We start from the raw sequence: 14,363 nt of genomic DNA, 5'->3' as shown, positions 1-14,363 counted from the left end.
CAGCTATTTTTTTTTGTATTTTTAGTAGAGATGGGGTTTCACCATGTTGGCCAGGCTGGTCTCGAACTCCTGACCTCAAGTGATCTACCAGACTTGGCCTACCAAAGTGCTGGGATTACAGGCCTGAGCCACTGTACCTGGCCCCTAAACAACTCTTTGATAAAGCCAATGGTTCTATTTATTGGCATTGTGCTTCCTGTACCTATGCTACTTCTCTTTTCATGTAGCTCTTCCTACTAATTTCTTCCTCCTTTTAATTTTACTATTATCAATTTGTTTTCCTTTATCCTCTTGTCTCTCTTGTCATCTCCAGTGGCATGATGATCTTGTCTGCCATAACTTTAGTTTTAACTTAGTGGAGTAATATGTAACATGAAAGAACATAAAAGAGATGTTTGAAAACAATACTAGCAATTCATATTTACCAAGTACTATGAAATATATGACAAAACTTTCTCAGATTTGTTTATCTGATCCTTTTCTTAAGCTACTTGTTTGTGTGATAGAGAAAAAAAGTTCCATTAATGGCATACTGGAAGCAGCAGTTTTCCAATTATTATGAGAAGTTGACACCTCTGTGCCTGTGTCTAGGCTAATTTAGTCTGGACTGTTAACAAAATGAATCAGTAGTACACGTGAAGACCTTCCTGGCTTTTTTTAAGCTACCTCTGAAAATCAGATAGATAAAATGTGTTTATATTTTTTAAATTAGGAGTTGAAATTATATTCTGTAATATTTTTTTTTTCTTTACCATTTTAGACCAGTCTGCTTAGTTTTAAGTGAAATTCCTTTTATGTCTACTTGGTTTTTACTTGTGTCAACATTTAGGTAAGTCATACCAATTTCCATATATTTACAGTATAATTCTTGTAAACTAATTTAAAACTTTTTAATAAAGTGGTTATAGTTTAAATTGATGATTCTCTTTTGATTTTTAAAAATTTTCCTTTACAGTCTGCTACCTCTTCTATTGAAGGATGAACTCCTAATGCCTTCTGTTGTGACAACAATGGCATTTTTTATAGCTTGTGTAACTTCCTTTTCAATATTTGAAAAGACTTCTGAAGAAGAACTGCGGGTGAAATCCTTTTCCATTTCTGTGAGGAAATATCTTCCATGTTTTACATTTCTTTCAAGAATGATACAGTATTTGGTAAGTTCAATTTTTAAGAAATGGCACTTTTTTTTAGCATGCCACTATTTTAAAAAATTATTGAAGTAATGGTTTTCTTTTATAGCTTTTTGAGATATAATTCACATAAATCCACTCATTTAAAGTATACAACTTAGTGGTTTTAAGTATATGCACAGATTTGTACAACTATCACCATCATCTAATTTTACATTGTTTTTGTCACTCCCAGAATAAATTCTGTACCCATTAGCATTCATTCCCCATTCCATTCTCACTCCTAACTCCCTTCCTTGGACAGCCAGCTTCTGCCCCTTTAGATTTGCCTACTTTGGACATTGCCTATAAATGGAATGTATTAGTCTGCTACAGCTGCCATAACAAAATACCACACTAGGTTTCTTAAACAACAGAAATTAATTTTCTTACAGTTCCAGCGACTAAAAGTTCAAGATCAAGATCAAGGGTTGGTTCTACCATCAGGGTTGATTTCTGGTGAGGCCTCTCTTCCTGGCTTGTAGGTCTCTACTTTATATGTCACACATGGAGAGAGACCTCTGTTGTCTCTTCCTTTTCTTGTAAGGATACGAGTACTATTGGATTAGGGCCCCATTCTTATCATTTGATTTAATCTTATTTACCTCCCAAAAGGCTGTATCTCCAAATAGTCACATTGGGGGTTAGGGCTTCAACATACAAATTTTAATTCAGTCCGTAACATGGGATAATAAAATTGTGGTCTTTTATGACTGGGTTATTTCACTTAGTGTGTGTGTGTGTGTGTGTGTGTGTGTGTGTGTGTATACTTTTTTGTTTTTTTTTTTTTTTGAGGCAGTTTTTCTCTGTCACCCAGGCTGGAATGCAGTGGTGCAATCTTGTCTCACTGCAATCTCTGCCTCCCAGGTACAAGTGATTCTCCTGCTTCAGCCTCCCTAGTAGCTGGAACCATAGGCATGTGCCACCATGCCCGGCAAATTTTTGTATTTTTAGTAGAGATGGGGTTTCACTATGTTGGCCGGGCTGGTCTCGAACTTCTGACCTCATGATCTGCCTGCCTCGGCCTCCCAAAGTGCTGGGATTACAGGTGTGAGCCACTGCACCAGGCCACTTAGCATATTTTTGAGGTTCATTTATGTTATAGCATATGTCAGTACTTTATTCCTTTTTATTACCAAATTATATTCCATTCTGTGGATATACCACATTTTGTTTATCCATTCATCAATTAATGGACATTTAGTTGTTTCTCCTTTTTTAGTGTTATGAATAGTGCTGTTGTGAACGTTTGTTTACAAGGTATTGAGTGCACATATGTTTTCATTTCCCTTATGTGTATACCTGGGAGTAGAATTGCTAGATCATATGGTAATTCTATGTTTAACATCTTCAGAAACTGCCAAACTCCTTTCCAAAGTACAGCACAATTCTTCATTCTCACCAACCATGTGTGAGGGTTCTAATTTCTCCACATCTTTCACAGCATTTGTTGTCTTTTTCATTATAACCATCTTAATGGGTGTGAGGTGGTATTTCACTGGAGTTCTGACTTGCATTTCCCTAATGACTAATGATGTTGAACATCTTTTCATGTGCTTATTGGCCATTTGTATATCTTCTTTGGAGAAATGCCTATTCAAACCCTTTGCCCATTTTAAACTGGGTTGTCTTTTTATTTTTGATCTGTAAGAGTTTTTTTAAAATATGTATTCTTGATATGAGTTCCTTACCAGGTATTTAACTTGCAAGTATCCTCTCCCATTCTGTGTGTTGCCTTTTCACTTTCTTCATGGTATCATTTACAGCACAGAAGTTTTGATTTTGATAACATCCAGTATATCTATTTTTTTCTTTTGTTGTGCTTTTGGTGTCACATCTAAGAAACCACTGTATAAGCAGTGGTCACAAATACCCCTGTATTTTCTTCTAAGAGTTTTATAGTTTATATCTATGCCTTTGAGTCACTTTGAGTTAATATTGTATATGGTGTGAGGTAGGAGTCTGACTTTATTCAGTTATTTCAGTTGCATTGAATTGTCTTAGCACTCTTGTTGAAAATCAGTTGTTCTTAAATATAAGGGTTTATTTCTGGACTCTCAGTTCTGTTCCATTGATCTATATGTCTATCCTTATGCCACTGCCATACTGTCTTGTTTACTGTAGCTTTGTAGTTTTGAAATTGAAAATGCAAGTCCACTGATTTTATTTTTTTGCAAGATTGTTTTATCTATCTTACATCCCTTTATTTTCATATTATTTTTAGAAGTTCATCAGTTTTCTCCCAAAACCCAGCTGAGATTTTGATAGGGACTGAGTTGATTCTGCATGTCAATTTGTGGAATACTGCTTTATTTTTTTGAGACAAGGTCTCGCTCTGTTGCCCAGGTTGGAGTGCAGTGGTGTGATCTTGGCTCACTGCAACCTCTGCCTCCCAGGCTCAAGCAATCTTCCCACCTCAGCCTGGTGCATTTATAACTCACTGCAATTAAGGAATAGCCATGACTATAGGCATGTGCCACCACACCTGGCTAATTTTTTTAGAGATAGACTTTCACTGTGAATATTGCCATCTTAATATTTAGTCTTCCAATGAACAAACACAGGATGTATTTCCATTTATTTAGATATTTAATTTCTTTCCACAATGTTTTGCAGTTTTCAGTGTAAAACTTTTGGACTTCTTTTGTTAAATTTATTCTTAAGTATAATGAATGATCCTAAAGCATAATTCTTTATGATGCTATTGTAAAGGAATTGCTTCTTAATTTCATTTTCATAATATTCATTGCTACTATATACAAATATAATATTTTGGTATATTGAACTTGTATTCTTTGGCATAGGTTTTTAATGGATTTCCTACAGTTTTCGATATACAAGATAATCTGCAAACCATGAGTTTTACTTCTTCCTTTCTGATGTGGATGACTTTTATCTTTTATTTCTCTTACTTGCCTAATTACCCTAGGACCTATAATACAGTGTTGAATACAGGTAACAAGAGTGGACATCTTCTCTTTTACTTGATGTTAGAGGGAAAGCATATGGTCTATCACCATTAACTATGATGTTAACTGTGGGCTTTTTAAAATAGATGTCCTTTATCTGGTTGAGGAAGTTCTCTTCAATTCCTAGTTTACATATTTTTATCATGAAAAAATGTTGGATTCTAATTCTTTTTCTGCATCTTTGGTCGTGTGTGTGTGTGTTTTTTCCTTTATTCTATTAATATGACGTATTTCATTGATTGATTTTTGTATGTTAAACTAACCTTGAATTCCTAGGATAAATCCTACTGGATCATGGTGTATAATTCTTTTTATCTGCCACTGGCTTCAGTTTGCCAGTATTCTTTTGATGATTTTTGCATTTATATTCATAAGAGATACTAATATGTAGTTTTCATGTGATGTCTTTGTCTACTCATAAAGTTCATATATTTAAGGGACATCACGTTATATTCAAGGCTGTCTAAAATGCTAGATTGCAATCTATTTGAGGGCAAGAACTCTGCATTTTATACATACCATTTTATCTGTAGCATCTTATCAGTGCCTGGCAAAGAATAGGTGCTCTGATTTTTGTTTGTTGAATGGATATTCATCTAATTATTATAATGAAAAATTAGAGGCAGCTCAATTGTCCAGTAGTTGAAAAATGCTACATGAATAAGTATATAAGCTCTACGGAATATCTGGCAACTATTACAAATGTTAGGAAGTTGTTGTTGAGACAGGATCTAACTCTGTTGCCTAGGCTGGAGTGTGGTGGTGCATTTATAATTCACTGCAACCTGGAACTCCTGGGCCCAAGTGATCCTCCTTCCTTAGCCTCCTGAGTAGCTAGGATTATAGGCATGTACCGTCATGCTTGCCTAATTTTTATTTTTTATTTTATTTTTTTTTTGAGATGGAGTTTCACTCTTGTTGCCCAGGCTGGAGTGCAATGGTGTGATCTCGGCTCACTGCAACCTCCCCCTCCTGGGTTTATCCAATGCTTCTGCCTCAGCCTCCTGAGTAGCTGGGACTACGGGTGCATGCCACCATGCCTGGCCAATTTTTGTATTTTTAGTAGAGATGGGGTTTCATCATATTGGCCAGGCTGGTCTCGAACTCCTGACCTTGTGATCCGCCTGCCTCAGCCTCCCAAAGTGCTGGGATTACAGGCGTGAGCTACCATGCCTGGCCCAACAGATAATACTTATTTATATTTTTGAGGACTACATAGAGGATTGCCCAAAGTACCCAGATAACAAAAAGAAAAGAATGACTAACTTTATTAGGGGAGTGTAGGGGAAGGTTTCAAAGGAGATATTTTATATTTAGATCTTGTAGGAAGACAAGGCAAGTATTCTCAGGGCAGAGTTGAATGGGTGTCCTGAGGTTCTTTGCACTTTAGGTAATTACCATGGAGGATAGGGGTGTGGGAGGTAGGAAGTTAAGAGGTGAACAGGAAAGACAAGGAGAGGATTAACTTTATTCAGGGGTTCAAATGGAAAGTAGATATAAAGTTCATTTTTTGTTAGTACAGGCCCAGATTCCTGAGTGTATGTCAAAGTCTAGCCCTATTGTGATATTCACAATGTGGTCCAGTAATCTTAAGGTAAGGACCACCATGGGCTCCCAGATTTGTTTGTTCTTTAATAAACAGTTTTTGAGCACTTACTATATTGCCAAACATTGTTCTGGAGGCTGAGGATACAGCAGTGACCAAAACTAACAGAAATCCCTGCTTCCATCAAGGTTGCATTCTAGTGGAGAAATCCAGCACCAGCATATGTAAAATATATAGCGTGTCAGAGGGTGATAAGTGCTATGGAGAACAACAAAGCAAGGGAGAAATTGATATGATTTGCAGGAGGGATTAATGCAATTTTAAAGTGGCAGGGCTTTCTTGAGCAAAGAACCAAAGGAAGTAAACTGCAGATAATTGAGGGTAGAGCATCCTAGAAGAGAAAACTGCAAATTCAGTGAACATCATGGAGGTCATGGTGATTGGAGCTGGGTAGGGGAAAGAAATAATAAGACCTAAGATTAGAGAGGTAACAGTGTAGTTTCCTATAATGGGACTAGAATCTGACTTACATCTTTAAAAGGCCCCTATGGTAGCTATGTGGAGAAGAGATTGTGGATAATGGAATCCATGAGATGATAGTGCTGTGGACCAGGGTAGCAGTGGAAGTGGTTAGAAATGGTCAGATTTTTGATATATTTTGAAGGTAGAGCCAACAGGAATTGCTGGGGTTGTGAAAGAGAGGTGTTCACGATGACTCCAAGGTTTTTGGCATACATAACTGAATGAGTGGGGTTGCCATTTACTGAATTGAAGGGGGCAAAGCATGTTGAAGGAACTTTGTGTGTGATGGGGACAGTGGGGAGTATGGGGAGATCAAGAGTTTTTCACATGTTTAGTTTTAGATGCCTATTAAATATCCAAGTAGAGATATTAAGGAGTACCTGGATATATGAGTCCAGAGTTTAGCACAGGCTTGTCCAACCTGCAACCAAGGACGGCTTTGAATGCAGTGCAATACAAATTTGTAGTTTCTTAAAACCTGGAGTTTTTTTGCGATATTTTTTAAAGCTCATCAGCTGTTGTTAGTGTTGGTGTATTTTATGTGTGGCCTAAGACAATTCTTCTTTTTCCAGTGTGGCTCAGGGAAGCCAAAAGATTGGACAACCCTGGTTTAGGGGAAAGGGCCAGACTGGAGACGAAGTTGAGTCTTTACATGTAGTTGGTAATTAAAGTCATGCTACTGGATGACTCACTAAGGGTAGGAGGATAGATTAATAAGAGGAATAGGTATGAAGCCCCAGAATGCAGAGGTAGGGGACATGAGGAACCAGCAAAGATGTCTAAGAATTAACTGGGTGAGGTAGGAGTGAACCAGGAGAGTATGATGTCATGGAAGCCAAGTGAATGAAGTGTTATCAGTGAGAGGGTTCAGTGAGTGATTTCAAATGCTAATGAGAAAATCAGGTAAGGCAGTAAGAACTGACCATTGGATTTAGTACACTGGAGGTCATTATGGGTATTTGACCATAGCAGTTTCATAGTGATTGGGGTGAAAGCCCAATTGGTAGGGGTTCACTAGTGAATGGGATGAAGACTGGACACAGCATGTTTATAGGCAACTGTTTTGGGAAGCAGGTGTAAATAGGAGCAGACAAATGGGGTAATAGTTGGAGCAAGAGAGGGGTTTTGTTCTGTTTAACACTGATTCAAGATTGTGGTATTATGACATTTCAACCAGTCCCATATTTCTTAAGTTTGAAACTTTTATTTTGAAGATTTCATTCCAGATGTTTGCACTTCCCACTAAGGTTGCCTCAGGAATTTTTTTCCTTTAACGACACTGGGAGCCTTTGTTTATATCTGCTTGTGAGCTTTCTTGGCGCCTGTCCTCGCTTTTCCATTTGGAATGATCACTGCATTACTCTGTATTTAGACCTTACCAATATTGTCATAATGTAGCCAACAGTTAAGGCATCTTTTAGGGTTCTGTGTCCCACCCACTTCATGGAAGTCACTACTGTTTTTCACTACTTGCTTTCTACATTTATTTATACTGCTAGTGTACACCTATGTACTGTGCTAGGGATAAAATGAGTAAGATCTTGCTGGTCTTTGTCTTAAAGGAGCTCAGTCTAGAGCCAGTCTGTCCAGTATGGTAGCCACTAGACATATATAGAAATTTAAACGTATTAAATTTAAATAAAAATTCAGTTCCTCAGTCACAGTAAGTACATTTCAAATGCCCAATAGCCACAAGTGGTTAGCAGCTACTATACTGGAGTGCAGACAAAACATTTTCATTATTGCAGGAAGTTCTGTTGTATAGCACATTGGCCTAGAGAAGACCACACTAACTGATGACCACACAACTACAGTAAATGTGCTAATTATTTTTACTACTCATGGTAAAAAACACTTGGTATTTAAGCCAGTGTGACTTTGCGATTTTATTTAACATTCTCCTAAGCAGATGGAAAACTCTTTGAGGCCAGAGGACCACATTTTCTTTCATGTGCCCTAATATGCTTTACTCATTGAAAGCATTTAGTGAATATGAAATGTAATTTTCCATTTGCCATGGAAAACTTTTTCACAGATGGGTTCTCAGGATTAGCTTAGAATTTTAAAAATTGATACAGAATAGATGTATATATTTTGGGGGCACATGTGATATTCATTCATGTAATGAGTGAAGATCAGATCAGGGTAACTGGGCTATCCATTACCTTAAAAATACGTCTTTATGCTAGGAACATTCAACTTATTTTCTTGCTATTTTGAAATGTACATTGTTAACTAGTCAGCCTACGGACCTGCCAAACACTAGGTTTTATTTCTTCTAGCTACCTATATTTGTACCCATTAGCTTAGAATTTTATATCCTGTTGGGCCCCAGGGGATGCTACAAATTTAACCCTGACTAGCATCAATATTTGTCCCAGATACCTTTCTTCAGTGCCTTGTTGGTAGGAAGTATAAGACAGGGGTCCTCAAGTTTTGGCTACACATGGGAATCACTTGGAGAGCTTTAAAAAGTACTGAGGCCTGATTTAATTGGTCTGGGGTGTGATGTGGGCATTGAGATTTTAAAAACCTCTCCTATGATTCTAATAGGAAGTCAAAGTTGAGATACACCAGAATAAATTAGACCCTTAACCCTCACCTTTAATTCTGCTTATTTAATAGCTACAAGTCAATGTTCACAGTACATTTAAATTTCACCTTTTATACTACTCAGTAATCCTTTTTTTCCTTGCAGTTTCTTATCTCAGTCATCACTATGGTGCTTCTGATGCTGATGACTGTCACACTGGATCCTCCTCAGAAACTACCGGACTTATTTTCTGTATTGGTGTGTTTTGTATCTTGCTTGAACTTCCTGTTCTTCTTGGTATACTTTAACATTATAATCATGTGGGATTCCAAAAGTGGAAGAAATCAGAAGAAAATCACCTAGCTGTGTTCCTAAACAAATTGTTTCCTGAACAAATGTGAAAATATGAACAGTGCTGAAAGGTTTTGTGAACTTTTTGCTATGTATAAATGAAATTACCATTTTGAGAACCATGGAACCATAGGAAAGGAAATGGTGAAAAGTCATTGTTGTCTACACAAAATAAATGTATATGGAGACCAAAGACCAATGGAAGCTTGTCTAAGTACTGCTTGGCCAAAACATATTGTGGTTTTATTATTCACAGCTATTCAAATGGGGAAAAAAGAGAAACATGTCCTTAATCCCATTGTTTACTCAGGAAATGCACTTTTTAAATGTCTTGAAAAAACTGATAAATATTTCTTGATATTTGCTTTGTCTAAACCTGCTTCCTTCATCAGACCATATAGTGAGCTTAATGGAAGAATTGAGCCCCTTCTTTTTAATGGAAACACTAATTTTGGTATTCAGACTTACATTTTAGAATGCAAGTAGTGTGTATTTCACTGTGCAGAAGTTATATCTTAGGGAATTTAATTTGTGATAATCTTTTTAATTAGTGAGAAGGCAATTTAAACTGTTTGAAGTCTGAATATGCCTTATTACACATGCAAATTTGATTGTTTTAACAAGGCAAATAAACCATGATCTTATTTGCGAGAATGCATATTTTAATACAATTAAAAATGAATTTTCCTGAATTTAAATGTAAGTTTTAACTTTAAGTGGTTTGAGTGAAGTCTTCTTAATCACACATAATCACTGGTTTTAAACCTCCAGAATCATTCTGTTTAAACATTATATTATACATATATATTATTATGACGTGGTTCAAGGTTACCACTGCCAGAGCATTGATTCATGTTAATTCCATCCTATTAATACTGTATCACCTATATTAGCAGAAGCCCATATTTATTATAGTTTTCAACTGGTAAAAACAATGCATATCCATGTTGTAGTTTCTCATATAAAGATGTTTTCTTTAGTCTCTGTAATAAAGATAATCATTTTCCCATCAACATTTTTTAAGGAATATATTTCTTTCAGAAGATAGCCATTAAACTATATTAAGTGGTGGTATATTTTAAAATAGTGCAAATCAAACCACATACAGAAAAAAACTGGTTCTAGACATGGACAGTCACAGGCTGGTGTAAGAAGGTATGAGTTTCTAAATCTGATAAAGGAAGTGGGTTTAGACAAAGCAAAAATCTAGAAAGGTTTCTTTCTCAAAAGACTCAAAGGGCAGGTCAGCGCAGAATAGTAGCCTTGAATCACTGCCGAATCAGCAGGAACATCGCTGTCCACGGTCACCATCTGTAATCACTGTGCCCAAATGTCAGCAGCATCTTGGCTGGCTAGTGTAGCTTTATTTTAAAAAATGTTTTTTGTAATAGTACACTTGTGTTTAACATAGAATGTTGACTTAGATAAATGATGAGGAAGTTATAAATAATTGGAGTAGAATAACTATTATTTGGAAAGAAAAGTATTACATATATATTAGTAAAATGAAATGCACCTGATTCAAAGTATCATACAGGTAAATTCTGTAAATAAAACCATTCTTCAGATGATTTAATCTTAATCATATTGACTTGCACTATAGTTTTTATAGAGACTTGTAGCAGTTATAAGTATCCCTCCTATCTATTAAAAACCAGTTTAAGAGTTTCCATTGAACTTAGAGGGATTAGGTTCCAAAATACCAAAACAAAATACCAAAAACAGAGGCCAGGCACAGTGGTCCCTATGTGAGAGGCTGACACAGGATGATCGCTTGAGACCAGTGAGACACCATCTCAAAAAAAGCAAAATATCAAAAATACCCAGTGATGAATTAGGATCACAGAAGTAGGCAACTCCAAAGCATTGCTCTTAGCTAGACTCAGGGCTATAGGGATATTTTCATATAAATATATTTAGGTTATGCAAAAATATTAAAGATAGATTTCTCACCTGCTTCATTAATATACCTGTCAAAAAATAAGCCCTTCAAAGTCACGTTCAAGTACATTTTAGATAGAGGAGGCACTTCTGAGAAATGCAGTGTTCTCAGCTGCCAACAAACTTAGGCCTCCTTCTTAAAATGAAGAGAATAGGGTGTATGTGCATGTATCATATATGAGGCATACAGAAGTCATTTTCCCTTGAGGACTTGGGGAGGGGTGAAAAATCCCCGATGTAGCATTCTGTCCAAATGATAAACCGCAACAAATTGAGTGAAACATTTACAAAAGTCAAGGCAGCCAAAGGAGCCTCTCTGTTCAACAGAAAGAAAGAGACGGATAGGATATAACTAAATAATGGTTAAAGTAACACAGTGGTTTCCAAGTCTCAATTGGTCTCTCTTCTGTTATGTTCATTGGAAGATCAGGGCCAAGTATATCCCCCACAACTCCCCCTCCCCTCATATAAACATTAGTTTTGTGCGTTGATCTTTCTGCTTTGTCCTTCATGTGGCCTCCAAGGGTGATAAAGTGAGAGTCATCTGATCTACAATGAAAAGAACTGGGAAATGATTCTCAGCAGACCCAGCTGTTCTAAAAGGCAAAAGCTTAGTATATCAAGGGGTCAAACATACAGTAGCTGGTTTAATAGCATTAAGCACATACCTATATAACTTGGATTATATATGAAACTAATCTACTTCTTAATCCTGTATTACCTAACATAGATTACTTTATAAAATGTTTTGGCTTGCAACCTAAGGTTAGTTTTCAATGCTAGAATAATCCTTTTTTAGTGTACTTTTGGTAACATCCTATTATAAGCACTGTATCAGAATAAATTTCTTAAACAGTATGAAGAAAATAATTTTTTTTATAAATTCAATTATATAAATGAAGGTAATTTATATAATTTATATTAAGTTTTAAAAAACCTTTCATTTTAAAAAGGTGAATCTAAAATTTCTCTAAGTGGAAAGTGAGTTATTTTCTTTTTTTCTGAGATAGGTGTCTTGCTATATTGCCCAGTCTGGTCATCAACTCCTGGGCTCAAGCAATCCTCCTGTTTCAGCCTCCTGAGTAGTAGCTGGGATTAAAGGCTTGTGCCATTGCATGCAGTGGAAAATTTTCAACCTTAATTTGTTAACATTTTGTTTCAGATTTTCATGTAGTTTTTATTTTTCATGATATATTCAAATGACATGGTAATATTTTCTACTAGTTTTGTTAAAACTTAGGGCAAGTACCCCAAAGGAGTAGCAGTTTTTCCCTACAGAAATGGTCAAGAAAAGCATAAATTTCACTATCAAGATAACATACTCTGTGATTCCTTCCGCCCCTTTATTTTGGGAGTGACAACAAAAACATGATGATGACAGAAAACACCACAGAATAACTGAAATTTAATATTTCAAAATAATTTGGAATGGCTCACATATTGCCCCTTAATAATGGTCTTTTCTTTAAATTCAGTACTCTGTGTAGTTTAGTTCAAAAAACTTCATAAACATTTATACTGAAAAAATACATTCTAATATTTTACAAATGGTGTAAACTTTTAAAACTTTGAAAATGTTTTTTTCCTCTAAAAGCATAGGAAAATAAAAACTCACTCCTGAGGTAGTGGCTACACAATAGACTAGATAAATCTTAAAAAAATTTTTTTTAAAGAATCTGTAAGTTAATAAGCAGCTAGGGCTTTAAATGGGAACACTGGTACTTAATTCCACTTACCATTACATTTAATCTGAATTTCAGGAAAATATATAATTCTACCAAAGGTGCCACTTTTATACATGCTTTATTAAGTCTACCCACGAATGCTAAAAGTCCACAGAAGTGTATGTGGTACAGAATATAAGTCAAGATCTTCCTCTCCATGTTGGCTTATTACATTAAAGAGTCAAGAAGAAATGTATTATTTACATTGAGATTATCTACTGGTGTGTGTAGAAAGTTTAAATTAGCTGCAAGAAATTTTATCTAGACATGCACCTGCTGACTGCTACGAGCTGGTATTTACTGGTCAGATTAATTACAAATATTTCTCTGTTCCTTTAAATATGATCAGGCAGATGCAAAAGTTGGTGCTCATGGTGAGTGCATTTCTTCTTAATGCCTGTGGGATAAAAAAGATAATTATATTATCAAGAATTAGTTAACATGCACCTCATACATGACTTAAGAAGTGATTTTAATACCCATTAACAATCTAATTTGGTACTTAGTTTAGTTAGATGCTGCTGGCAACCTCTCATTTGCTTTTGCTTTATTTTTTATTTTGTGAGACGGGATCTCACTCTTACCCAGGCTGGAGTGCAGTGGTGTGGTCTCGGCTCACTGCAAACTCTGCCTCCCGGGTTCAAGTGATTCTCCTACCTCAGGCTCCTGAGTAGCTGGGACTACAGGTGTGTGCCAACACACCCGGCTAATTTTTGTATTTTTAGTAGAGACGGGGTTTCACTATGTTGGCCAGGCTGGTCTTGAACTCCTGACCTCGTGATCTGCCCGCCTCGGCCTCCCAAAGTGCTGGGATTACAGGCGTGAGCCACCGTGCCGGCCTCGTTTGCTTTTTGACTATCTTCACTAGTAACTGTCAATATGACTACTCAGACATAGCACTCAGTATTGTTCACCTTATGTGACCATACTTACAGGAGATACTTTTCAGAGAATTTTAAAACTCCAACAGGGCCTACAGAAAACTTATTTACATGCCTTTGTCTATAAGCTTTAGGGGCCTTTCAGCAGGTGTTCCCTCCAACAGCTGCCCCCTGCCCAAAAGACAGTATTTACTATGACAGATTCTTATTCAGAATATGTCTCTCTGGGGACTCCTAGTGGTGGCAGAGGCTCATGTCTCTTCAGCCTTAGAACCCTTCTGTGAGAGAAAGCCTTTGAAGGAAGCAGCCATTGGCAACTGATGGCATACATTACCATAGGGCATGTGGGGAAAGATCTTTAAAAATGACCTAATAAGGCTGGGGCTGCTGACTCATGCCTGAAATCCTAGGCCAAGGCAGAAGGATTGCCTGAACCTAGGAGGTCAAGGATGCAGTGAGCTATGACTGCACTACTGCACTCCAGCCAGGGTGACAGAACGAGACCCTGTCTTGAAAAAACAAAAACAAACAAACAAACTGATAATCCCATCCTGAGGTGATCTATGTCTGCTGTGAATTCCTGTAACACTGCTTATTCTTCATTTGGTACTTACAGTAGAGAATAATGTTTATACTTCTCAGTCTGAAGGGGAAGAAACTTTTGTCAACTCTGCCTCTGTACTCCATGGAAGTGTGACAAATTTGATTGGTCAAAGTCTAGAACATT

At 36.6% G+C, this 14,363-nt stretch overlaps 2 protein-coding genes across 4 annotated transcripts in view; one reads left to right on the top strand and one right to left on the bottom strand.

The window, feature by feature from the left end:
* The window catches only part of ALG6 (ALG6, alpha-1,3-glucosyltransferase), a 68,082-nt gene extending 58,796 nt beyond the window's left edge, over positions 1 to 9,286 (top strand). The window contains exons 13-15 of the mRNA XM_011940949.1: positions 761 to 829; positions 956 to 1,154; positions 8,905 to 9,286. Of these exons, the coding sequence (XP_011796339.1) occupies positions 761 to 829; positions 956 to 1,154; positions 8,905 to 9,102 (466 nt within the window). The 3' untranslated portion in view covers positions 9,103 to 9,286. The remainder of the gene's footprint in view (positions 1 to 760; positions 830 to 955; positions 1,155 to 8,904) is intronic.
* Positions 9,287 to 12,815: 3,529 nt separating this feature from the next.
* The window catches only part of ITGB3BP (integrin beta 3 binding protein (beta3-endonexin)), a 74,521-nt gene continuing 72,973 nt past the window's right edge, over positions 12,816 to 14,363 (bottom strand). For all 3 annotated transcript variants that reach the window (XR_001001634.1, XM_011940923.1, XM_011940916.1), the window contains one exon: positions 12,816 to 13,152. Coding sequence is in view for 1 of the 3 variants with exons in the window: in XM_011940916.1 (XP_011796306.1) it covers positions 13,091 to 13,152 (62 nt within the window). In the remaining 2 variants the exon portion in view is untranslated. The remainder of the gene's footprint in view (positions 13,153 to 14,363) is intronic.

The sequence above is a fragment of the Colobus angolensis genome, unplaced genomic scaffold (assembly GCF_000951035.1).
Source record: "Colobus angolensis palliatus isolate OR3802 unplaced genomic scaffold, Cang.pa_1.0 Scaffold102, whole genome shotgun sequence".
Classification (NCBI taxonomy): domain Eukaryota; kingdom Metazoa; phylum Chordata; class Mammalia; order Primates; family Cercopithecidae; genus Colobus; species Colobus angolensis.
The sequence above is the reverse complement of the archived record's forward strand: the minus strand, read 5'-3'. Positions and strand labels throughout refer to the sequence as shown.